Source organism: Electrona antarctica (assembly GCF_951216825.1).
Source record: "Electrona antarctica genome assembly, chromosome: 23".
NCBI classification, from domain to species: Eukaryota; Metazoa; Chordata; class Actinopteri; order Myctophiformes; family Myctophidae; genus Electrona; species Electrona antarctica.
The window spans coordinates 37,058,516-37,084,975 of record NC_136804.1 but is presented as its reverse complement, the minus strand read 5'-3'; the positions used below and the strand labels follow the sequence as shown (position 1 = coordinate 37,084,975).

Genomic DNA, 26,460 nt, shown 5'->3' with positions numbered 1-26,460 from the left:
CTGGGGCCACACGGGACGATAAACATGGTCTTAAACACCTGGGGCCACACGGGACGATAAACATGGTCTTAAACACCTGGGGCCACACGGGACGATAAACATGGTCTTAAACACCTGGGGCCACACAGGGTGATAAACATGGTCTTAAACACCTGGGGCCACACGGGGTGAAAAACATGGTCTTAAACACCTGGGGCCACACGGGACGATAAACATGGTCTTAAACACCTGGGGCCACACAGGGTGAAAAACATGGTCTTAAACACCTGGGGCCACACGGGACGATAAAACATGGTCTTAAACACCTGGGGCCACACGGGGTGAAAAACATGGTCTTAAACACCTGGGGCCACACGGGACGATAAACATGGTCTTAAACACCTGGGGCCACACGGGACGATAAACATGGTCTTAAACACCTGGGGCCACACGGGGTGAAAAACATGGTCTTAAACACCTGGGGCCACACGGGACGAAAAACATGGTCTTAAACACCTGGGGCCACACGGGGTGAAAAACATGGTCTTAAACACCTGGGGCCACACGGGACGATAAACATGGTCTTAAACACCTGGGGCCACACGGGACGATAAAACATGGTCTTAAACACCTGGGGCCACATGGGGTGAAAAACATGGTCTTAAACACCTGGGGCCACACAGGGCGAAAAACATGGTCTTAAACACCTGGGGCCACACGGGACGATAAAACATGGTCTTAAACACCTGGGGCCACACGGGGCGATAAAACATGGTCTTAAACACCTGGGGCCACACGGGACGATAAACATGGTCTTAAACACCTGGGGCCACACGGGACGATAAAACATGGTCTTAAACACCTGGGGCCACACGGGACGATAAAACATGGTCTTAAACACCTGGGGCCACACGGGACGATAAAACATGGTCTTAAACACCTGGGGCCACACGGGACGATAAAACATGGTCTTAAACACCTGGGGCCACACGGGACGATAAAACATGGTCTTAAACACCTGGGGCCACACGGGACGATAAAACATGGTCTTAAACACCTGGGGCCACACGGGACGATAAAACATGGTCTTAAACACCTGGGGCCACACGGGACGATAAAACATGGTCTTAAACACCTGGGGCCACACGGGACGTAAAACATGGTCTTAAACACCTGGGGCCACACAGGATGAAAAACATGGTCTTAAACACCTGGGGCCACACGGGGTGAAAAACATGGTCTTAAACACCTGGGGCCACACGGGACGAAAAACATGGTCTTAAACACCTGGGGCCACACGGGACGATAAAACATGGTCTTAAACACCTGGGGCCACACGGGACGATAAAACATGGTCTTAAACACCTGGGGCCACACGGGACGATAAACATGGTCTTAAACACCTGGGGCCACACGGGGTGAAAAACATGGTCTTAAACACCTGGGGCCACACGGGGCGATAAACATGGTCTTAAACACCTGGGGCCACACGGGGTGAAAAACATGGTCTTAAACACCTGGGGCCACACGGGACGATAAACATGGTCTTAAACACCTGGGGCCACACGGGACGATAGAACATGGTCTTAAACACCTGGGGCCACACGGGACGATAAACATGGTCTTAAACACCTGGGGCCACACGGGACGATAAACATGGTCTTAAACACCTGGGGCCAAACGGGACGATAAAACATGGTCTTAAACACCTGGGGCCACACGGGACGATAAACATGGTCTTAAACACCTGGGGCCACACGGGACGATAAACATGGTCTTAAACACCTGGGGCCACACGGGACGAAAAACATGGTCTTAAACACCTGGGGCCACACAGGACGATAAAACATGGTCTTAAACACCTGGGGCCACACCGGACGATAAAACATGGTCTTAAACACCTGGGGCCACATGGGGTGAAAACATGGTCTTAAACACCTGGGGCCACACGGGGCGAAAAACATGGTCTTAAACACCTGGGGCCACATGGGGTGAAAAACATGGTCTTAAACACCTGGGGCCACACAGGGTGAAAAACATGGTCTTAAACACCTGGGGCCACACAGGGTGAAAAACATGGTCTTAAACACCTGGGGCCACACAGGGTGAAAAACATGGTCTTAAACACCTGGGGCCACACGGGACGATAAACATGGTCTTAAACACCTGGGGCCACACGGGACGATAAAACATGGTCTTAAACACCTGGGGCCACACGGGGTGAAAAACATGGTCTTAAACACCTGGGGCCACACGGGGTGAAAAACATGGTCTTAAACACCTGGGGCCACACAGGGTGAAAAACAAGCCGACAGGAACCAGTGTTGATTTCGTTACTATGACAAAACATTTTCGTCGACTACCTTTTTTCACTGAAGAAAACTACATAAAAACGAAATGAAAATTAAGCCACGATGACTAAAACGATGACTGAATATTCTGTCAATTTCATCAACAAATAAAAACTAGACTAAAATGTTAGGAAGAAACTAGTGGACAAGAGATCCAGTAGATTTAGTCGACTAAAATCGTATGATATTTTGTCGACTAAAACTAGACTACTAGACACTAAAACATTCCAGGTGACTAAAATGTGACTAAAATGTGACTAAAACGAAATGAAAACTATTCAAGAGACTATGACTAAAAGCTCTAGAAGCTCGTAACGCGGCACTTTTTTGAAAAATCTTGAAAATGTGGCACAAATATTGGATATATATTCTTTCAGAGAGAACGTTTTTAACTCAAATCTTTGTTTCTGATGGGGGGGGGGGGGGGGGAGGCTGGAACAACAGATTTTCATATGGGGGTCCACGGCCAAATACAGATAATTCTGGGGGTCCTTGACATGAAATAGGTTGAGCATGAGGTTTTTCAGAAAACTGTCATGATTTAGAAGACATTCTTTTAATTCGACCTCTAGTCCTAAATGTGTGAAAGCGTAGGTAGGACAGCCCATAACGTAGTTGTTTTTTACCCTGAGCGTCTTGCTCTCTCCACAGGAGGCCACCTTGTCTCCGCCGTGGGAGAAGCAGGCTGAGTTTATGGAGCCCTGGTGAGGCTGGACCACCAGCCGAGACAGGCTCTCCAGACTGCTCTGGTTCCTGTGAGAGAGAACGAACGCACGCACGCACGCACACACACACACACGCACGTCGCACGCACGCACGCACACACGCACGTCGGACGCACGCACGCACGGACGCACGCACGCACGGACGCACGCACGCACGTCGCACGCACGCACGCACACACGCACGTCGCACGCACGCACGGACGCACGCACGCACACACGCACGCACGCACACACGCACACATGCACGCACACACATATTTAACCCATTTAGACCTGTGTCAACTTTAACCATTATTTTAAACTTTAGCTGTTGAAAAATAGCAGATCGTATCGTGGCACTTAGATCTGCTATTTTTGAAAAATGGTCAAAATGTGTGCAAATCCTTGAATATATTTTCTTTCACAGTGAACGTTTTTAATACATTTTTGCTTCTGTAAAATGTACAGCGGCAGCTAGAGGCGGGATCAAGGCAGCATTGTGTATGCCTTGATCCCGCCTCTAGCTGCCGCTGATTGGCCAGGCCGTTTTGTGGCCGGGCATCATCCTACCCCCTTAGATATCCTACCCCCTTAGATAGCACTTTTTAGACTTAGATAGCATTTGAAACAGACTTATAGCATGTCATGTAGACAGCACAATAATTGCATTGTATGTAGTCATAGCACATCATAGTACATATGTATAGCATAGTATAGTATATATGTATAGTTTATATGTATAGTGTCATTATATGGATTCTTAATAGGACTGGTTGTTAAAGATCCCTAAATATTCAGCACAACAATTGAATGGATTGGAGATGACTTCTTGGGTGGGGTGGAATTGTCAATGATCACGTGGTGCCACCAGTACGACACATCTTCAGTTGTGTGCCCCGACCTCATTGGGTGTTTCGGCCACTTATCACAAGACACCCTCTGCCGAGGTTGGCCCACCACAGGCTGATCAGACCTGGGTGTATGTCGCATGGTGGCACCACGTGGTCATCTGGAAGCCCATGTTGCGTCTCTACGTTTCAGCCACAGCCAGTGACTGCTCCGTTCTGCCGCAGCGGAAAGTTCTTTGATTGCCTTCCGTTGGATATGTTCTAGTTACGTTCTTAGCTTACGCATGTTTCATGATAAAGGCATTTTATATATGTGATGTATTCCCATGCTTTTGTTCTTGCCTAATGTAAATCGCTCTGGATTAAGAGCGTCTGCTAAATGCCTAAATTGTAAAATTATAAATTGTAAGTCTGCCTGAGAGTTCCCAGATGGGAGCAGGAGGGGGGGAACCCAGTGTACTCTCTGCTGCCCCATCTGGCGGAGTCAGGTTAGGGGGGGCCTGGAACAATATATTTTGAGATGGGGGGGTCTCCTTGACATGACAAAGTTTGAGAACCACTGATAAAGAAACATAGTTTTTTTTCAGAAAACTGTTAGGATTTAGAATACATTTGAAGAATCTGGTCTTAAAGGGTTTAAAATAACAATTTACAAAAGCTTTGTAAAAATACAAAAAAATACGAACATTTGCATGCAAGATCAAAATGTTTGGTTGTTTGCCATGCATACTGTACGTACAGCCAGTCAAAGTACAGGCTCCCCCTGCTGGCCGCGTCCTGCGCCTGCAGCTTGGCCTGCCTGTAGACCTCGGAGGCGTGCGGCTGTGACAGAGCCAGCTGCACCACGTCAGGCAGGGGGCGCTGTTCCAGCCGGTGGCCGCTCTGCGACAGGAACTCCTGGAAGTCACCTCGCACCTCGCTGTTCTGGAGAGGCCGGGGGGACACAGACGCTTGGGCATTAAGCAACTAGTCGACTAGTAAATCCACTAGTCCACCTTGTTGGTACTAGTCGACTAGTAAATCCACTAGTCCACCTTGTTGGTACTAGTCGACTAGTAAATCCACTAGTCCACCTTGTTGGTACTAGTCGACTAGTAAATCCACTAGTCCACCTTGTTGGTACTAGTCGACTAGTAAATCCACTAGTCCACCTTGTTGGTACTAGTCGACTAGTAAATCCACTAGTCCACCTTGTTGGTCTAGTACCAACAAGGTGGACTAGTGGATTTACTAGTCGACTAGTAAATCCACTAGTCCACCTTGTTGGTACTAGTCGACTAGTAAATCCACTAGTCCACCTTGTTGGTACTAGTCGACTAGTAAATCCACTAGTCCACCTTGTTGGTACTAGTCGACTAGTAAATCCACTAGTCCACCTTGTTGGTACTAGTCGACTAGTAAATCCACTAGTCCACCTTGTTGGTACTAGTCGACTAGTAAATCCACTAGTCCACCTTGTTGGTACTAGTCGACTAATCAACTAGTAGAATCAAATTAACATTGATTTTACAATATAAATTGGGGGTCCCAGAGATAGAAATGCCATTCAATGGGGGACCGTAGACTAATGCATGTCAAACTGGAGGTCCTTGAAACGGGTTGAGAATCACTGCTAGAGCCGTAACAATCTTCTCTTATGGGGGTCCCTGGCACATCTTTTCAAATGGGGGTCCCTGGCACATCTTTTCAAATGGGGGTCCCTGGCACATCTTTTCAAATGGGGGTCCCTGGCACATCTTTTCAAATGGGGGTCCCTGGCACATCTTTTCAAATGGGGGTCCCTGGCACATCTTTTCAAATGGGGGTCCCTGGCACATCTTTTCAAATGGGGGTCCCTGGCACATCTTTTCAAATGGGGGTCCTTGGCACATCTTTTCAAATGGGGGGTCCGTGGGGCTAATTAGTGTAAATTTGGGGGTCCTTGACATGAAAAGGTTTTGGAACCACTACCTTAGAGAACGTGTTACTAACAGATGAGTAGAAAATGATGAAATTAAATCACCTCTTTGTCCAGAATGGTTCCGTACTCCACATAGTCGTTGATGAGGTGAGCTGGACCCAGAACCTGAGCCTTGGTTCTGACCCAGTCCAGAGAAAACATCAGAGAGTACAGCTCCTACGGACAGACAGAGAGAGCATGGTGGCTATTATCAACTACCCTAACACACGCTAATCTCTGAGAACATTGTGTGTGTGTGTGTGTGTGTGTGTGTGTGTGTGTGTGTGTGTGTGTGTGTGTGTGTGTGTGTGTGTGTGTGTGTGTGTGTGTGTGTGTGTGTGTGTGTGTGTGTGCGCGCACACACACAGATCCGACACACCGAAGCTCCCGACAATGCGTTGGTCCGACATGCATTGCTCCGTGCTTGCGGTTAGGGTTTTGGGTAGGGTGTCAGTCTAATGACAGTCGGACCAATAATATGTCGGAACTAAAGCCTGTACCCGTGTGTGCGTGCGTGCATCGTACCTGGGACAGCTTGGCGTTGGCCATGTGGTAGGTGAGGAACCGGTACCAGTAGAGACAGTCTTCATCTCCGCTGGTTGGAGGACCGTCTCTGTAAAACTGCTGGTATTTACGGACCACCTTAGTGTGGAGGCTCTGAACACACACACACACACACACACACACACACACACACACACACACACACACACACACACACACCTGACATTAACGGTTGTCTGATGCATCTGAAGCCTGAAGCTTGCGTTTGGAAACAATGCGTATACCATGTGGCTCACAAGTGATGTAAATAGGTTTTCAATGTAATGGGTCGCAGTCAGTGCTCATTGGATTAATCATGGGTCCATTATTAATAATCTGCGTTTTGGGATCGAGTGATCACATTTTGCACCTGATCTCAGTGCCCATACTCGCTCTCCACACCACCATGGTTCTGCTATAGTATCCGGTAGGAAGTGAACGCCTTCTAACCCGGAGCTGCGAGCGGTTCTGCTAGAGCAGCGGCTCCCAAACCTTTTTGGCCATGCATGTTTTTGTCGACTAAAACTAAGACGAAAAATCTCGTCGACTACCTTTTTTCACTGATGAAAACTAAATAGAAACTAAATGAAGACTAAATATATCGACAATTTCGTCAAGAAATAAAAACTAGACTAAAATGTTAGGAAGGGACTAGTGGACAAGAGATCCAGTATAAGTCATTTTACAATAGCAGATCTACAAGCTCACAACGCGTCGCGCTGAGCTTGTAGATCTGCTATTTTCAGCAAGTGTAAAATCAGCCATTACGACAGCATCAAGGCCCGCCAAAACACATTTTAGTCGACTAAATCGACCGTAGATTTAGTCGACTAAAATCTTATGACATTTAGTCGACTAAAACTAGACTAACACTAACACATTCCAGGTGACTAAAATGTGACTAAAACTAAATGAAAACTATTCAAAAGACTGACTAAAACTAAAATCTAATTTTGCTGCCAAAACAACCCCGTTACCTCCTGACCTAGCTGACGCACCCCCCCACGTGGAAATATAAATTGCATAAGCATAATTGCATAGAGACATATATTTCCTATTTAACCACATATATGCACATATATGGACGCGATATGGCATATGTATGAAGCATAGGCTATATTCTGCATATACTTGCCATATATTGCCATAATATGTTAATATATTTAAAATAAAACCATAGCACCACCATTAGCCTTTTCATGTCACGCACCCCCTAGGAGGCGCTCGCGCACCACAAGGGGTGCACGCACCACAGCACCCCCTAGAGGGCGCTAGCGCACCACAAGGGGTGCCACGCACCACAGTTTGGGAACCACTGTGCTATAGTATCCGGTAGGAAGCGAACACCTTCTAAGTTCTAACCTCCAGCTGCGAGCGGTTCTGCTCCGCCAGGAAGTCCAGCTGCAGGTCATGGAGGTAGTAGAGGTACGGCCGGTGGTGACAGTCCCTGAAGAGCAGCGACTTGTTGACAAACCCCTGGAGCACATCCTCCACCTCCTCCTGCTCCAGGTCCCACAGAACACACAGAACCTGGGGAGAACGTCACAGTCTGTTAGTCTGACCCTGGTCCAGGTCCCACAGAACACACAGAACCTGGGGAGAACGTCACAGTCTGTTAGTCTGACCCTGGTCCAGGTCCCACAGAACACACAGAACCTGGGGAGAACGTCACAGTCTGTTAGTCTGACCCTGGTCCAGGTCCAGGTCCCACAGAACGCACAGAACCTGTAGCAGAAACCAAATAGCAGATCTACAAGCTCACAACGTGTCGCGCTGCCACACGTTGTGAGCTTGTAGATTTGCTATTTTCAGCAAGTGTAAAAACAGTCATTACGACGGCATCAAGGCCCGCCAAAATACATTTTAGTCGACTAAATCAACTGTAGATTTAGTTGACTAAAATCGCATGACATTTAGTCGACTAAAACTAGACTAACACTAAAACATTCCAGGTAAAATGTGACTGAAACTAAATGAAAACTATTGAAGAGACTAATGACTAAAACTAAAATCAAACTTTGCTGCCAAAAAACCACACTGGCGTTGCAGACCTTGGCGGGCACCTGGACGTCCTTCTGCAGCACGGTGAGGTCTCGGTAGAGGTCCTGGTGCTCGGCGGGGAGGACCTGGATGCTGGCGTCCATGGCCTGGTCCAGGGCCTCGTAGTCGTAGGACGACGACTTCCGGATGCGCTTGAAGTGCTTCTGCTGCAGCATCCGCAGGTAGTACGCCCAGCGGTCAGGGAACTCCCGGAGCAGAGCCCCGATCAGAGACACCACCAGGGGAGAGCCTTTATGGGGGAGAGGAGAGAGGGCAGAGCCCCGATCAGAGACACCACCAGGGGAGAGCCTTTATGGGGGAGAGGAGAGAGAGAGAGGGCAGAGCCCCGATCAGAGACACCACCAAGGGAGAGCCTTTATGGGGGAGAGGAGAGAGAGAGAGGGCAGAGCCCCGATCAGAGACACCACCAGAGGAGAGCCTTTATGGGGGAGAGGAGAGAGAGAGAGGGCAGAGCCCCGATCAGAGACACCACCAGGGGAGAGCCTTTATGGGGGAGAGGAGAGAGAGAGAGGGCAGAGCCCCGATCAGAGACACCCCCAGAGGAGAGCCTTTATGGGGGAGAGGAGAGAGAGAGAGGGCAGAGCCCCGATCAGAGACACCACCAGGGGAGAGCCTTTATGGGGGAGAGGAGAGAGAGAGAGGGCAGAGCCCCGATCAGAGACACCACCAGGGGAGAGCCTTTATGGGGGAGAGGAGAGAGAGAGAGAGGGCAGAGCCCCGATCAGAGACACCACCAGGGGAGAGCCTTTATGGGGGAGAGGAGAGAGAGAGAGAGAGCAGAGCCCCGATCAGAGACACCACCAGGGGAGAGCCTTTATGGGGGAGAGGAGAGAGAGAGAGGGCAGAGCCCCGATCAGAGACACCACCAGAGGAGAGCCTTTATGGGGGAGAGGAGAGAGAGAGAGGGCAGAGCCCCGATCAGAGACACCCCCAGAGGAGAGCCTTTATGGGGGAGAGGAGAGAGAGCAGAGCCCCGATCAGAGACACCACCAGGGGAGAGCCTTTATGGGGGAGAGGAGAGAGAGCAGAGCCCCGATCAGAGACACCACCAGGGGAGAGCCTTTATGGGGGAGAGGAGAGAGAGGGCAGAGTCCCGATCAGAGACACCCCCAGAGGAGAGCCTTTATGGGGGAGAGGAGAGCGAGCAGAGCCCCGATCAGAGACACCACCAGGGGAGAGCCTTTATGGGGGAGAGGAGAGAGAGCAGAGCCCCGATCAGAGACACCACCAGAGGAGAGCCTTTATGGGGGAGAGGAGAGAGAGCAGAGCCCCGATCAGACACCACCAGGGGAGAGCCTTTATGGGGGAGAGGAGAGAGAGGGCAGAGTCCCGATCAGAGACACCACCAGGGGAGAGCCTTTATGGGGGAGAGGAGAGAGAGAGCAGAGCCCCGATCAGAGACACCACCAGAGGAGAGCCTTTATGGGGGAGAGGAGAGAGAGGGCAGAGCCCAGATCAGACACCACCAGGGGAGAGCCTTTATGGGGGAGAGGAGAGAGAGAGAGCAGAGCCCCGATCAGAGACACCACCAGGGGAGAGCCTTTATGGGGGAGAGGAGGAGGAGAGAGGGCAGAGAGGAGGAGGAGGAGAGGGGAGAGAGGAGGAGGAGGAAGAGGAGGAGGAGAGGGCAGGAGGCGGTAGGGGAAGGTAGAGATCATATGTAGTTGGTACAGTAGCTTTGGAATCCTATACTAATCCTATAGCAGTGTTGGATGACAATTTCCAAGACAGAGTTTTTCCTCCGAGGGGCAGGTCTACAATTCATTAAGAACTGATTTGATTGAATATCACATTTGCATGCATGCATATACTCAACTTCAGGTTGGTTGTGCTTATGATTGAAAATGTGTTCTGCTTAGAATTGTCCGAGGCCAACCGTGTGCCTCTGTGCGCACACAGTGATGGATATCCATCATGGTGACAGAGAACTTGAATCCCTGCTGCTATAAGTGTGTCTCTACGTACCTTTACACTCTCGGACAATGCTACGAGCCTCCTCGGGCAGGTTGTGGGGTTTACTGTTGACGTACAGAGCAAACACCTCCAGCGCCTTGTCTTCATCCAGACCACTCTCCACTGCTACCTCGTACTTGGCACCTATTTCACATAAACACACACACGTACAGGACAGGTATTTCATCTTACAGCAGAGATTAAAATAGGGTGCATTTTGCATCCCAAAACGCAGTTTATATTTAAGGGACACAATACAATAACGACCTCTGCATCCACGGGATGCACTACTGTACTCGGCATGTACAGTAAAAATAATGCCAAAATAATATATAATATGTAGAGCATTGTTTTGTTTTTTTTGTTAGCTTTAGTTATAATAATCATTTATTCTTCCGTTTTCTACATGAATATGAGGCTGATTCCCTGAGGCTTATAACCATATAAAATGAAATGAGAGTTAAATGCTGCAATTTGTAAAAATGGCAAAATATGACTCGTCCCTGGGGCTCATCTAAAAGACCATCCCTGCATCCTGGGACTCATTACATTGAAAACCTAGTATTTACATCACCGTAACAGGCTCGAGGGATGCCTAGAAGTACCCTACTGACCACAGTATTCAGACCCACAGAATAACTGGAGACCCATATTGATAATAACTAGGCAAAGTGTGAAGGAATGAACGAACCGCTAACAGAGTCAGTGAGGCTTCTGTCCCTGGTGGTCAGAAGGACGGAATGAACGTACCACTAACAGAGTCAGTGAGGCTTCTGTCCCTGGTGGTCAGAAGGACGCGACACTGGATGTCAAACATCCTCAGAACGCCACTGTCCCAGAGGTCATCTAGGATCAGCAGAGACCTGGACACACAGTGGACATCACACACACACACACACAACACACACACACACACACACACACACACACACACACACACACACACACACACACACACACACACACACACACACACACACACACACACACACACACACACACACACACACACACACACACACACACACACACACACACACACACACACACACACACACGTTGTTGTGTGAACTGTAAAGAGTCAGTGTATTTATTTTTATTTTGTGTTTTAAAAAAAATCCACCTATTGGTGGCGCTATAACAGGCCAATGTGAAAAGGGTGGGATATATTCCTCAGCCTAGTAGGAAAGTCTGTGAAAGATTTCACGTAAATTGCACGCTGCGTTCATGATTTGAGGCTTTTTGTTCAAAACGGGCCAGTCCTGCAAACTTTGAAAGACGTTTGCCCGGGACCAAAACTAGTGAAAATAGCAGATCTATAAGCTCACAACGCGGCGCGGCGCGATGCGACGCGTTGTGAGCTTGCAGATCTGCTATTTTCACTACTTCTTTTTCTTTTTCTTCTTTTTTTACATTTTCTTTTATGTATTCAAGAAATTACTTTAATAAAATCCTTTGTTTTTTAATTCATGGAAACTTTTCTGTTTTGAAATAATAACAGAAAAAATAGGAAGTAGGAAACAAAATAATAAAAGAATTGACCCATAAAAATGTGTCCGCGAACCACACGTTGGGGAAACAGTTGGGGAACACTGTTGGGGAAACGGTGAGCTCCAGTAAGCGCCACTCACCGAGGGTACCGGCGCAGCATGAGGAAGCGCAGGCGCTCGCGAGCCTCGTCCAGGGTGCTGGGCGACCGCTGGACACCCTGAGGGTCAAGGCTCTGCTCCAGGCGGAAACAGAGAGACTGGATCTTCACCAGCAGGTCCGGCTTGTCCAGCTGGCCCACAGACAGCCAGTGGACGCCTCCGGGGAAACACTCTGGGGGGGGGGGGGGGGGCAAGATCAGGAAGAGGAAGGAACAAGATGACTCGGGTGTTCATTTAGACCTGAGGACGATTCTACAAATATCCTGACACTTTTATTCTGAAAAACCCATGTTTCTATGTCAGTGGTTCTCAAACATTTTCATGTCAAGGACCCCCAAAAACTGTATGTAATTGGCCGCCGACCCCCCATCTGAAAATATGTAGTTCCCCCAGAAGCAAAGATTTGAGTTAAAAATGTTCGCTCTGAGGGGCACGGTGGCACAGTTGGTAGTGCTGTCGCCTCACAGCTAGAAGGTCCTGGGTTCGATTCCCGCTGGGGATGCTGTGGGCGCTGTGGGCGTGTTCCCTCCTCCGCGTCATCAGTGCCCATACCCGAGGTGGGGTTGGCGAAAGGGCCTTTCTGTGTGGAGTTTGCATGTTCTCCCCGTGTCCCCTAGGGTAGGTACCCTCACAAAAACATGCAGTAATCCTGGTCTCTAAAACTACCTCCCCCTGGCCAGCCAGGACGCCTGATGGAGGGGAAAGGAACTGGTCGGAATAACGTGTTCCATCCACGCGCTACGTCCGGCCAGGGAATTTCCCCCCTGTCAGGTGAAAAGAAGCAGCTTGGACTCCTCATGCATAGAAGGAGGCATGAGGTCAGTCCGCTGCCCCCCCAGGTTGGCAGAGGAAGTGTAGTGCCCAGGATTACATTAGATAATTGGCACTGGGTGAAAAAACTGGGTTGCAAAATCGTGGGATAAAAATTATAAAAAAAATAAAAAAAATAAAAAAATGTTCGCTCTGAAAGAATATATATTCAAAGATTTGCGCCACATTTTCAAGATTTTTCAAAAAGAGCAGACCTACAAGCTCCAGCTTGTAGATCTGCTGTTTTTCAATAGCTAAAGTATAACATACTGTAATCCTTAAAACACCAAAAGGGGTTCCCGTCCAGAATGGGTTAACTCAAAGAGTGTACAAGTGGAACTGAATGGACCCGTACGCACGGTATTCACACAGGAATACAATAAAGGCTAGATTATGTTAAATTATTTTCTTTTTCATGGTCGGAGATTTCCTACAGTATCATTTTGCACAAGCGGCAGTTATTTTCAGCCTGGGATTAAATAATAACAACATTGAATCATTGGAAGACAGGTCTCTCCCCAACCCCCCGATTTCCTGAAAAGTAACAGATTTGGACATCCAAGATGTCTGCCCGACAGCGACCTTTGGACATCCAAGATGTCTGCCCGACAGCGACCTTTGGACATGCAAGATGTCTGCCCGACAGCGACCTTTGGACATCCAAGATGTCTGCCCGACAGCGACCTTTGGACATCCAAGATGTCTGCCCGACAGTGACCTTTGGACATCCAAGATGTCTGCCCGACAGTGACCTTTGGACATCCAAGATGTCTGCCCGACAGTGACCTTTGGACATCCAAGATGTCTGCCCGACAGTGACCTTTGGACATCCAAGATGTCTGCCCGACAGTGACCTTTGGACATCCAAGATGTCTGCCCGACAGTGACCTTTGGACATCCAAGATGTCTGCCCGACAGTGACCTTTGGACATCCAAGATGTCTGCCCGACAGTGACCTTTGGACATCCAAGATGTCTGCCCGACAGTGACCTTTGGACATCCAAGATGTCTGCCCGACAGCGACCTTTGGACATCCAAGATGTCTGCCCAACAGCGACCGTACCTTCAATGAGAGCCTGGTCCCGCACGGCCTCAGCAGCCAACACGGACTTGCCCGCGCCGGCCATGCCGAAGACGGTCACCCAGCCGGGTTCTTTCTTCAGTCGGTACAGTTTCTCCCTGACCCGGTTCACCAGCGGCGGCCTGTTGACGAACACCACGGGCCTCTGGGGCACGCCACCCGCACTCAGCACCGCTTGGACTGGTGGAGGAATCGGTCAAGAGGTTTAGTTGGACACACAGAGAGAAAGAGAGAAGAGAGGAATTCAAGTCTGTTTTCAATTTAGGCCCTCAGAAAGACTCATCTTTCACCAGACTCTATTCATATTCACCTTTACACTGTGAGCTTTTATTTTACCTATAAATGTAGTGCAGTCAAGTCAAGTCATAGTACAGATATTCAAAAATGTTATTTAAATACAGCACTCAAGTATATGTGTACACATATATGTACAATACTCACCGGAACGCTCGCCTGAAAACACGATTGTCTTGTATTCTTGTATTTGTTTTACGGAGGTTCAGTTTAGGAATAAGGTTAGGTTTAGACATAGTTTTACTGAGGTTCAGTTTAGGAATAAGGTTAGGTTTAGGCTTAGTTTTACTGAGGTTCAGTTTAGGAATAAGGTTAGGTTTAGGCATAGTTTTACTGAGGTTCAGTTTAGGAATAAGGTTAGGTTTAGACATAGTTTTACTGAGGTTCAGTTTAGGAATAAGGTTAGGTTTAGGCATAGTTTTACTGAGGTTCAGTTTAGGAATAAGGTTAGGTTTAGGCATAGTTTTACTGAGGTTCAGTTTAGGAATAAGGTTAGGTTTAGACATAGTTTTACTGAGGTTCAGTTTAGGGATAAGGTTAGGTTTAGACATAGTTTTACTGAGGTTCAGTTTAGGGATAAGGTTAGGTTTAGACATAGTTTTACTGAGGTTCAGTTTAGGAATAAGGTTAGGTTTAGGCATAGTTTTACTGAGGTTCAGTTTAGGGATAAGGTTAGGTTTAGGCATAGTTTTACTGAGGTTCAGTTTAGGGATAAGGTTAGGTTTAGACATAGTTTTACTGAGGTTCAGTTTAGGAATAAGGTTAGGTTTAGGCATAGTTTTACTGAGGTTCAGTTTAGGGATAAGGTTAGGTTTAGACATAGTTTTACTGAGGTTCAGTTTAGGAATAAGGTTAGGTTTAGACATAGTTTTACTGAGGTTCAGTTTAGGAATAAGGTTAGGTTTAGGCATAGTTTTACTGAGGTTCAGTTTAGGGATAAGGTTAGGTTTAGACATAGTTTTACTGAGGTTCAGTTTAGGGATAAGGTTAGGTTTAGACATAGTTTTACTGAGGTTCAGTTTAGGAATAAGGTTAGGTTTAGGCATAGTTTTACTGAGGTTCAGTTTAGGAATAAGGTTAGGTTTAGACATAGTTTTACTGAGGTTCAGTTTAGGAATAAGGTTAGGTTTAGACATAGTTTTACTGAGGTTCAGTTTAGGGATAAGGTTAGGTTTAGACATAGTTTTACTGAGGTTCAGTTTAGGGATAAGGTTAGGTTTAGGCATAGTTTTACTGAGGTTCAGTTTAGGAATAAGGTTAGGTTTAGACATAGTTTTACTGAGGTTCAGTTTAGGAATAAGGTTAGGTTTAGACATAGTTTTACTGAGGTTCAGTTTAGGGATAAGGTTAGGTTTAGACATAGTTTTACTGAGGTTCAGTTTAGGGATAAGGTTAGGTTTAGGCATAGTTTTACTGAGGTTCAGTTTAGGGATAAGGTTAGGTTTAGACATAGTTTTACTGAGGTTCAGTTTAGGAATAAGGTTAGGTTTAGGCATAGTTTTACTGAGGTTCAGTTTAGGGATAAGGTTAGGTTTAGGCATAGTTTTACTGAGGTTCAGTTTAGGGATAAGGTTAGGTTTAGGCATAGTTTTACTGAGGTTCAGTTTAGGGATAAGGTTAGGTTTAGGCATAGTTTTACTGAGGTTCAGTTTAGGGATAAGGTTAGGTTTAGGCATAGTTTTACTGAGGTTCAGTTTAGGGATAAGGTTAGGTTTAGGCATAGTTTTACTGAGGTTCAGTTTAGGGATAAGGTTAGGTTTAGACATAGTTTTACTGAGGTTCAGTTTAGGAATAAGGTTAGGTTTAGGCATAGTTTTACTGAGGTTCAGTTTAGGGATAAGGTTAGGTTTAGACATAGTTTTACTGAGGTTCAGTTTAGGGATAAGGTTAGGTTTAGACATAGTTTTACTGAGGTTCAGTTTAGGGATAAGGTTAGGTTTAGCCGTAGTTTTACTGAGGTTCAGTTTAGAGATAAGGTAAGGTTTAGACATAGTTTTACTGAGGTTCAGTTTAGGAATAAGGTTAGGTTTAGGCATAGTTTTACTGAGGTTCAGTTTAGGAATAAGGTTAGGTTTAGACATAGTTTTACTGAGGTTAAGTTTAGGAATAAGGTTAGGTTTAGGCATAGTTTTACTGAGGTTCAGTTTAGGAATAAGGTTAGGTTTAGGCATAGTTTTACTGAGGTTCAGTTTAGGAATAAGGTTAGGTTTAGACATAGTTTTACTGAGGTTCGGTTTAGGAATAAGGTTAGGTTTAGGCATAGTTTTACTGAGGTTCAGTTTAGGAATAAGGTTAGGTTTAGGCATAGTTTTACTGAGGTTCAGTTTAGGGATAAGGTTAGGTTTAGGCGTAGTTTTACTGAGGTTCAGTTTAGGGATAAGGTTAGGTTTAGGCGTAGTTTTACTGAGGTTCAGTTTAGGAATAAGGTTAGGTTTAGGCATAGTTTTACTGAGGTTAGGTTTAGGGATAAGGTTAGGTTTAGGCATAGTTTTACTGAGGTTCAGTTTAGGAATAAGGTTAGGTTTAGGCATAGTTTTACTGAGGTTCAGTTTAGGGATAAGGTTAGGTTTAGACATAGTTTTACTGAGGTTCAGTTTAGGGATAAGGTTAGGTTTAGGCATAGTTTTACTGAGGTTCAGTTTAGGGATAAGGTTAGGTTTAGGCATAGTTTTACTGAGGTTAGGTTTAGGGATAAGGTTAGGTTTAGGCATAGTTTTACTGAGGTTCATTTTAGGGATAAGGTTAGGTTTAGACATAGTTTTACTGAGGTTCAGTTTAGGGATAAGGTTAGGTTTAGGCATAGTTTTACTGAGGTTAGGTTTAGGGATAAGGTTAGGTTTAGACATAGTTTTACTGAGGTTCAGTTTAGGGATAAGGTTAGGTTTAGGCATAGTTTTACTGAGGTTAGGTTTAGGGATAAGGTTAGGTTTAGGCATAGTTTTACTGAGGTTCAGTTTAGGAATAAGGTTAGGTTTAGGCATAGTTTTACTGAGGTTCAGTTTAGGGATAAGGTTAGGTTTAGACATAGTTTTACTGAGGTTCAGTTTAGGGATAAGGTTAGGTTTAGACATAGTTTTACTGAGGTTCAGTTTAGGGATAAGGTTAGGTTTAGACATAGTTTTACTGAGGTTCAGTTTAGGGATAAGGTTAGGTTTAGGCATAGTTTTACTGAGGTTCAGTTTAGGGATAAGGTTAGGTTTAGGCATAGTTTTACTGAGGTTCAGTTTAGGGATAAGGTTAGGTTTAGACATAGTTTTACTGAGGTTCAGTTTAGGGATAAGGTTAGGTTTAGGCATAGTTTTACTGAGGTTCAGTTGAGGAATAAGGTTAGGTTTAGGCATAGTTTTACTGAGGTTCAGTTTAGAGATAAGGTTAGGTTTAGACATAGTTTTACTGAGGTTCAGTTTAGGAATAAGGTTAGGTTTAGGCATAGTTTTACTGAGGTTCAGTTTAGGAATAAGGTTAGGTTTAGACATAGTTTTACTGAGGTTAAGTTTAGGAATAAGGTTAGGTTTAGGCATAGTTTTACTGAGGTTCAGTTTAGGAATAAGGTTAGGTTTAGGCATAGTTTTACTGAGGTTCAGTTTAGGAATAAGGTTAGGTTTAGACATAGTTTTACTGAGGTTCGGTTTAGGAATAAGGTTAGGTTTAGGCATAGTTTTACTGAGGTTCAGTTTAGGAATAAGGTTAGGTTTAGGCATAGTTTTACTGAGGTTCAGTTTAGGGATAAGGTTAGGTTTAGGCGTAGTTTTACTGAGGTTCAGTTTAGGGATAAGGTTAGGTTTAGGCGTAGTTTTACTGAGGTTCAGTTTAGGAATAAGGTTAGGTTTAGGCATAGTTTTACTGAGGTTAGGTTTAGGGATAAGGTTAGGTTTAGGCATAGTTTTACTGAGGTTCAGTTTAGGAATAAGGTTAGGTTTAGGCATAGTTTTACTGAGGTTCAGTTTAGGGATAAGGTTAGGTTTAGACATAGTTTTACTGAGGTTCAGTTTAGGGATAAGGTTAGGTTTAGGCATAGTTTTACTGAGGTTCAGTTTAGGGATAAGGTTAGGTTTAGGCATAGTTTTACTGAGGTTAGGTTTAGGGATAAGGTTAGGTTTAGGCATAGTTTTACTGAGGTTCATTTTAGGGATAAGGTTAGGTTTAGACATAGTTTTACTGAGGTTCAGTTTAGGGATAAGGTTAGGTTTAGGCATAGTTTTACTGAGGTTAGGTTTAGGGATAAGGTTAGGTTTAGACATAGTTTTACTGAGGTTCAGTTTAGGGATAAGGTTAGGTTTAGGCATAGTTTTACTGAGGTTAGGTTTAGGGATAAGGTTAGGTTTAGGCATAGTTTTACTGAGGTTCAGTTTAGGAATAAGGTTAGGTTTAGGCATAGTTTTACTGAGGTTCAGTTTAGGGATAAGGTTAGGTTTAGACATAGTTTTACTGAGGTTCAGTTTAGGGATAAGGTTAGGTTTAGACATAGTTTTACTGAGGTTCAGTTTAGGGATAAGGTTAGGTTTAGACATAGTTTTACTGAGGTTCAGTTTAGGGATAAGGTTAGGTTTAGGCATAGTTTTACTGAGGTTCAGTTTAGGGATAAGGTTAGGTTTAGGCATAGTTTTACTGAGGTTCAGTTTAGGGATAAGGTTAGGTTTAGACATAGTTTTACTGAGGTTCAGTTTAGGGATAAGGTTAGGTTTAGGCATAGTTTTACTGAGGTTCAGTTTAGGAATAAGGTTAGGTTTAGGCATAGTTTTACTGAGGTTCAGTTTAGGAATAAGGTTAGGTTTAGACATAGTTTTACTGAGGTTCAGTTTAGGAATAAGGTTAGGTTTAGACATAGTTTTACTGAGGTTCAGTTTAGGAATAAGGTTAGGTTTAGGCATAGTTTTACTGAGGTTCAGTTTAGGAATAAGGTTAGGTTTAGACATAGTTTTACTGAGGTTCAGTTTAGGAATAAGGTTAGGTTTAGGCATAGTTTTACTGAGGTTCAGTTTAGGAATAAGGTTAGGTTTAGACATAGTTTTACTGAGGTTCAGTTTAGGAATAAGGTTAGGTTTAGACATAGTTTTACTGAGGTTCAGTTTAGGAATAAGGTTAGGTTTAGGCATAGTTTTACTGAGGTTCAGTTTAGGAATAAGGTTAGGTTTAGACATAGTTTTACTGAGGTTCAGTTTAGGAATAAGGTTAGGTTTAGACATAGTTTTACTGAGGTTCAGTTTAGGAATAAGGTTAGGTTTAGGCATAGTTTTACTGAGGTTCAGTTTAGGAATAAGGTTAGGTTTAGGCATCGTTTTACTGAGGTTCAGTTTAGGAATAAGGTTAGGTTTAGACATAGTTTTACTGAGGTTCAGTTTAGGAATAAGGTTAGGTTTAGGCATAGTTTTACTGAGGTTCAGTTTAGGAATAAGGTTAGGTTTAGGCATAGTTTTACTGAGGTTCAGTTTAGGAATAAGGTTAGGTTTAGGCATAGTTTTACTGAGGTTCAGTTTAGGAATAAGGTTAGGTTTAGGCATAGTTTTACTGAGGTTCAGTTTAGGAATAAGGTTAGGTTTAGGCATAGTTTTACTGAGGTTCAGTTTAGGGATAAGGTTAGGTTTAGACATAGTTTTACTGAGGTTCAGTTTAGGGATAAGGTTAGGTTTAGGCATAGTTTTACTGAGGTTCAGTTTAGGGATAAGGTTAGGTTTAGGCATAGTTTTACTGAGGTTCAGTTTAGGGATAAGGTTAGGTTTAGGCATAGTTTTACTGAGGTTCAGTTTAGGGATAAGGTTAGGTTTAGGCATAGTTTTACTGAGGTTCAGTTTAGGGATAAGGTTAGGTTTAGGCATAGTTTTACTGAGGTTCAGTTTAGGAATAAGGTTAGGTTTAGGCATAGTTTTACTGAGGTTCAGTTTAGGAATAAGGTTAGGTTTAGGCGTAGTTTTACTGAGGTTCAGTTTAGGAATAAGGTTAGGTTTAGGCATAGTTTTACTGAGGTTCAGTTTAGGAATAAGGTTAGGTTTAGGCATAGTTTTACTGAGGTTCAGTTTAGGAATAAGGTTAGGTTTAGGCGTAGTTTTACTGAGGTTCAGTTTAGGAATAAGGTTAGGTTTAGGCATAGTTTTACTGAGGTTCAGTTTAGGAATAAGGTTAGGTTTAGGCATAGTTTTACTGAGGTTCAGTTTAGGAATAAGGTTAGGTTTAGGCATAGTTTTACTGAGGTTCAGTTTAGGGATAAGGTTAGGTTTAGGCATAGTTTTACTGAGGTTCAGTTTAGGGATAAGGTTAGGTTTAGGCATAGTTTTACTGAGGTTCAGTTTAGGGATAAGGTTAGGTTTAGGCATAGTTTTACTGAGGTTCAGTTTAGGGATAAGGTTAGGTTTAGGCATAGTTTTACTGAGGTTCAGTTTAGGAATAAGGTTAGGTTTAGGCATAGTTTTACTGAGGTTCAGTTTAGGAATAAGGTTAGGTTTAGGCGTAGTTTTACTGAGGTTCAGTTTAGGAATAAGGTTAGGTTTAGGCATAGTTTTACTGAGGTTCAGTTTAGGAATAAGGTTAGGTTTAGGCATAGTTTTACTGAGGTTCAGTTTAGGAATAAGGTTAGGTTTAGGCGTAGTTTTACTGAGGTTCAGTTTAGGAATAAGGTTAGGTTTAGGCATAGTTTTACTGAGGTTCAGTTTAGAGATAAGGTTAGTTTTAGGCATAGTTTTACTGAGGTTCAGTTTAGGAATAAGGTTAGGTTTAGACATTGTTTTACTGAGGTTCCGTTTAGGAATACCTGGTGGCGACTGGCGGCAGTTCCGAAGTCGCCAGATTTGACGTGGGGCGAGCGTGCTTGCATTCCTCACAAACCTCTACTCATCATGTCCAGGTTTTAAACGTGACCACACACGGCTGACCTCTCCCCATCGTCCTCACCGTAGGGTGTTCCCCCTTCAGAGAGGCTCTTGTGGCCCTCCGGGGGAGGCCAGACTCACCGTAGGGTGTGGCCCCGTCAGAGAAGCTCTTGTGGCCCTCCGGGGGAGGCCAGACTCACCGTAGGGTGTGCCCCCGTCAGAGAAGCTCTTGTGGCCCTCCGGGGGACACCAGACTCACCGTAGGGTGTGGCCCCGTCAGAGAAGCTCTTGTGGCCCTCCGGGGGAGGCCAGACTCACCGTAGGGTGTGGCCCCGTCAGAGAGGCTCTTGTGGCCCTCCGGGGGAGGCCAGACTCACCGTAGGGTGTGCCCCCGTCAGAGAGGCTCTTGTGGCCCTCCGGGGGAGGCCAGACTCACCGTAGGGTGTGCCCCCGTCAGAGAGGCTCTTGTGGCCCTCCGGGGGAGGCCAGACTCACCGTAGGGTGTGCCCCCGTCAGAGAAGCTCTTGTTGCCCTCCGGGGAGGCCAGAGGCAGGCTGTTGTGGAGCAGGTTGGCCAGGTCGCCGTAGCTCTCCCTGACCAGAGCGTTGTAGAAGGAGATGTAAGCCCGGTTGTCTTTCCTCATGAGGAGCTCCAACAGAGCCACAGCCTGGTCCCTCCGGGTGGGCTGGAGAGAGGGAGGAGGGAGGAGATGAAACGTTTTACTGGAGAGATCAGTGATGTAAATAGGTTTTCAATGAAATTAGTCCCGGGATGCAGGGATGGTCTTTTAGATGAGTCCCAGGGACATTTTATGAGTCCCACTTCAACGAAGTTAGGAGTCAAATTTTGCCTTTTTTATTTTTACAAATTGCAGCATTTAACTCTCATTTCATTTTATATGGTTATAATGTGGTTATATTCATGTAGAGAACAGAAGAAGAAATGATTTATTATAACTAAAGCTAGCAAAATAAACTAGAATAAAAAACAGTACAGTAGTACAGTAGTGCATCCTGTGGATGCAGAGGTCGTTGTTTTATTGCGTCCCTTAACTATAAACTGCGTTTTGCGATGCAAAATGCACCCTATTTTAATCTCTGAGAGATGCAGGGAGGAGAGGAAACACTTTTTACTTAAACTAATAAAATGTCCTTCCCACTTTCAACGAATCAGGAAATGTCAACCAATGAAATAATCCCTGTGAAAACACCCACCAGAATGTCAACCAATGAAATAATCCCTGTGAAAACACCCACCAGAATGTCAACCAATGAAATAATCCCTGTGAAAACACCCACCAGGCTCCTGATCCTCTCCTCCTCGTCAGCGCTCAGCACGCCGTCGCTGATCATGTGATCCATCAGGTAGGTCGCCTTGATGTCCTGCTCAAGGATGGGACGGGAGCGGAGGAGACAGCTCCGCGCCCCTTCCTCCATCGCCATGGCAACAGGATGCCGCGCGCCAGTAAAAACACACACACACACACACACACACACACACACACACACACACACACACACACACACACACACACACACACACACACACACACACACACACACACACACACACACACACACACACACACACACACACACACACACACACACACACACACACACACACACACACGTCCCTGGAGAGGCTGCTGGTGTTGACGGGAGGTAGTAGTCTAGAAAATGAAAAGACAACAGGAGAGTGTCAGGTAAGAGTAAGAACTAAGAAGAACAGATGATGTTTCTGTCTGAAATCACCAGACAATGTTCAATAGCAGTGGTTCCCAGTGGCGTATCCAGGAATTACATTTTGGGTAGACAAGATGTGTTAATTGTCGTCTCCCCGGCCCCCGCGCACAATCGTACGTAGCACTATAGGTTTTCAAAGAGATATACCTGCCAGACGAGTAGGATACAAAGGCTGAAAGGCATGCATTTACATTCCAATGGGTGATTGAGGGTCGCGCTCTACCGCAACGGCCAATCAGCTGTCCACTAATAGTTCTCAGGTCTTGTTTTTGTCCTCTTTTTGAGTGGTGCAAACCACTCCAACAACCAGCTTTGTCTGTATGTTTGTGTACGTGTCTGTGTACCTGTGTACGTGTCCGTGCAAAGGTGAGCATGGTTACTATGGTTAGTGTGTGACGTCACTGACATAGCTGATCAGACTATATAAGACCTTGCACCACTTAGTTCACACGGGTGTGATTTTTTTTCTCATTGTATGGATTTTGGCCAGGCCAGAAATGGATTTGGACAGGCGGACGCCTGCTCTCGCCTTATTGTAGATACGCCTCTGGTGGTTCCCAAACTGTTTCATGTCAAGGACCCCCAAAATGACACTCATTAGCCCACGGACCCCCCATTTACTTTCCACCGTCTCCTGCTGTTCCTGCTCAACATTTGTGACTCATTTTGATACAGAGACAGTCATTGGGGCAAGACGAGGAGAAAACCTGATTTTTTTTTATTTCTTTATCCAAAATGAGTTAATAGCACAGGCAGACTCTTCACACACTAGACTAGAGCATGTCTGGAATAAATGTCAGCCGAAATCGACATGTAAATATGAAATACATGCTTAAACATGTAGCTAGGTGTAATGTTAAGAGACCACAGAAGTGAACCTTTCAAGCCTGTTTTCTCAACCCAGTTTCTCTGCAAGTCATTACTCTATAAGCCATATCTCCAAAACTGGTGGGTCAAACTGAACAACCAATATGTCAATCTGAAGCTATGATTCCCTGCTTTCATATGACATGGAAATAATGAACATTAAAAAAATGTCAATGACTTTGCCTCGGTCAGAAGAACAAGCGGTCACATTTGTCCCCAGTGCTTTCCTGAACTGAAATGAGAGGTAAATGGTAAATGGTGCATTTATATAGCGCCTTTATCCAAGGCGCTTTACATAGATTGTGCATTACATTCACCCATTCACACACACATTCATACACCGATTGCGGCGGAAGCCATGCAAGGTACCAACCAGCACATCGGGAGGAATTTGGGGTTCAGTGTCTTGCCCAAGGACACTTCGACATGTAGCCAGGAGGAGCCGGGATTCGAACCGCCGACCCATGGATCATTGGACGACCTGCTCTACCTCTTGAGCCACAGTCGCCCCAGAGGGACAGAGACAGACTGGGTAGGGTAGGAGGGAGGGAGCGAGTGGGCCTGGGCTATTTTCTGCCACTACACCTTGCCTTCTAAATCAATAGTTCTCACACTATCAAGATGTTTATGTAAAATGTAAAATGGTGCATTTATATAGGGCTTTGAAAGCACTTTACATAGTACACACACACACAGTCACGCACCGATGGCGGAGGAAACCATGCAAGGTACCAACCAGCACATCGGGAGCAATTAGGGGTTCAGAGTCTTGCTCAAGGACACTTGGACACTAACTCTGAGGAAGCCCACAGGGATCGAACCGGGAACCTCATGGTTCCCCTCCAACTGGCTGCTCTACCGGGCCACCATACATACATACATACATACATACACACACACACACACACACATACACATACACATACACATACACATACATACATACACACACACACACACACACACACACACACACACATACATACATACATACATACATACATACATACATACATACATACCAAGGGTGTGAAATGAGTCAGTGGTCTGTAACTTAATTAATTAAGAGAGGGGACATCCATGGGGGACATCCCATGGGGGACATCCCATGGGGGACATCCCATGGGGGACATCCATGGGGGACATCCATGGGGGACATCCCATGGGGGACATCCATGGGGGACATCCATGGGGGACATCCATGGGGGACATCCATGGGGGACATCCCATGGGGGACATCCATGGGGACAGAGGGGACATCCATGCTGATTTCACTGACATTCAGGAAAGCGTCAATACGATTTTTGAGATGATTGATAATAAATAATACGTCTAATAATTTATTTAACAAACTATACTTCATTATATGTGTTTAAAAATGTCTCCGAAGGCATTGAGGCAACAGCTGGATGATGAGGTGTCAGTAATCAGACAATGTATGAGCGATTTGACAGCTGTACAGTCACTGTGTGTACAGTGTGTACTGTACAGTACTGTACACTGCACTGTACACTGTCATGCACTCAGTGCTGTACCCCCTCCAACTGTGTATATACTGTAGTCTCCCCATTTTCAACTTTCAACATTTTCAACAATCAATTTTTCTCATGCCAATAAAAGCTCCTTTGAATTGAATTGAATTGAAATTACATGAATGAATGAAACAATGCCAAGAATGAAACAAAAGCTGATTTTTAGATTCGACATTATGTTGAGTTTACATTAATGCAGATTTATTATCGAGGCTACATTTTGGCAACTGAACGGAATGTTGTCAGACTTACTTGACGAGTTACAACTTGACTTATTGACGTGAAAATGAAATGAAACAAAAGAGTAGTAGTTATACTTACAAAGATAAGCTTTGGGTTTACACAACACGCTCTGCCGAGTAGAGTAGCCAATAAGGTTCCACCAAATGAAATCTCTATTTGAACAATTAATGAATTACATTCAATTCAATCTAATGTCATGTATTGTTCCGTATTGTTGTTGTGTTGCTCCCTCCACGCCCATACAAAGCACTGCTTCCTGGTTCCCCAACGAAAACAACTTACCCGGCAGCCGAGAGCAGCCAATGAGGGCACGAGCTGCAGACCACGTGACGGGAATGAGCTCATACAATGGCAACATGCTGCCTGGTGATAAGATAACATGCGCGTGCTCGCCTCGCTCGCTCACACTGTCACGCACGCACGCACGCACACAGAAACTGATATGCTCTGATAATGAAGTCCTTTACATTTACAGTGCAAACAAACTGACCTCCTTGACTTGATGCCACAAGGTTGGACATCAATATGAAATAAGAAATTACGAATGAAACTTGAAGAATGAAATTTAATTGACATGCTGTGATATCATGGCATATTAATTAAACAAATAAAATAATTTCAGTCTTGTTTATGTATTAACAACCTTGTAAAGCAGTGGTTCCCAAAGTGGGGTCCGATCCGGGGACCCCCAGGGGTCCTTGAGGGAGTTCCAGGGGGTCCCTGGCTAAATGATAGTTAGGAACCAAAAATGGACCCTTATTGGTCTGTAACTCTGAGAGTGTACAAATGGAACCATATGTTCCATTTGTACACACAGTTAAATTAACATTGATTGTACAATATAAATTGGGGGTCCCAGACTCCCAGAGATGGAAATGCCATTAAATGGGGGGTCCGTAGTTAATGCATGTCAAACCAGGGGCCCTTGAAATTAAAATGTTTGAGTCACTGCTAGTGCCGGAAATATCTTCTTATGGGGGGGGGGGGGGGTCCTTGGTTCCAGGTGGTCCCCAGCTAAATGAAGGATTTCATGGTAACCAAATGGACCCTTATAGATC

At 45.2% G+C, this 26,460-nt stretch overlaps 1 protein-coding gene across 6 annotated transcripts in view; it reads right to left on the bottom strand.

Annotated features, from left to right (window-relative positions):
- Window positions 1-25,712, bottom strand: part of apaf1 (apoptotic peptidase activating factor 1) — a 129,527-nt gene extending 103,815 nt beyond the window's left edge. For 5 of the 6 annotated variants that reach the window (XR_013788922.1, XR_013788923.1, XM_079493815.1 and 2 more), the window contains exons 1-13: window positions 25,481-25,634; window positions 22,314-22,687; window positions 21,511-21,700; window positions 13,901-14,098; window positions 12,010-12,199; window positions 11,129-11,241; window positions 10,391-10,522; window positions 8,416-8,654; window positions 7,727-7,894; window positions 6,347-6,478; window positions 5,885-5,998; window positions 4,622-4,806; window positions 2,957-3,083 (exon numbers count right to left, since the gene is read on the bottom strand). Coding sequence is in view for 4 of the 6 variants with exons in the window: in XM_079493815.1 (XP_079349941.1) it covers window positions 2,957-3,083; window positions 4,622-4,806; window positions 5,885-5,998; window positions 6,347-6,478; window positions 7,727-7,894; window positions 8,416-8,654; window positions 10,391-10,522; window positions 11,129-11,241; window positions 12,010-12,199; window positions 13,901-14,098; window positions 21,511-21,700; window positions 22,314-22,457 (1,932 nt within the window). In the remaining 2 variants the exon portion in view is untranslated. Of the gene's footprint in view, window positions 1-2,956; window positions 3,084-4,621; window positions 4,807-5,884; window positions 5,999-6,346; window positions 6,479-7,726; window positions 7,895-8,415; window positions 8,655-10,390; window positions 10,523-11,128; window positions 11,242-12,009; window positions 12,200-13,900; window positions 14,099-21,510; window positions 21,701-22,313; window positions 22,688-25,480; window positions 25,635-25,684 lie in introns of those variants that run through there. The other variant, XM_079493816.1, reaches the window with a different exon arrangement.
- Window positions 25,713-26,460: the final 748 nt, after the last annotated feature.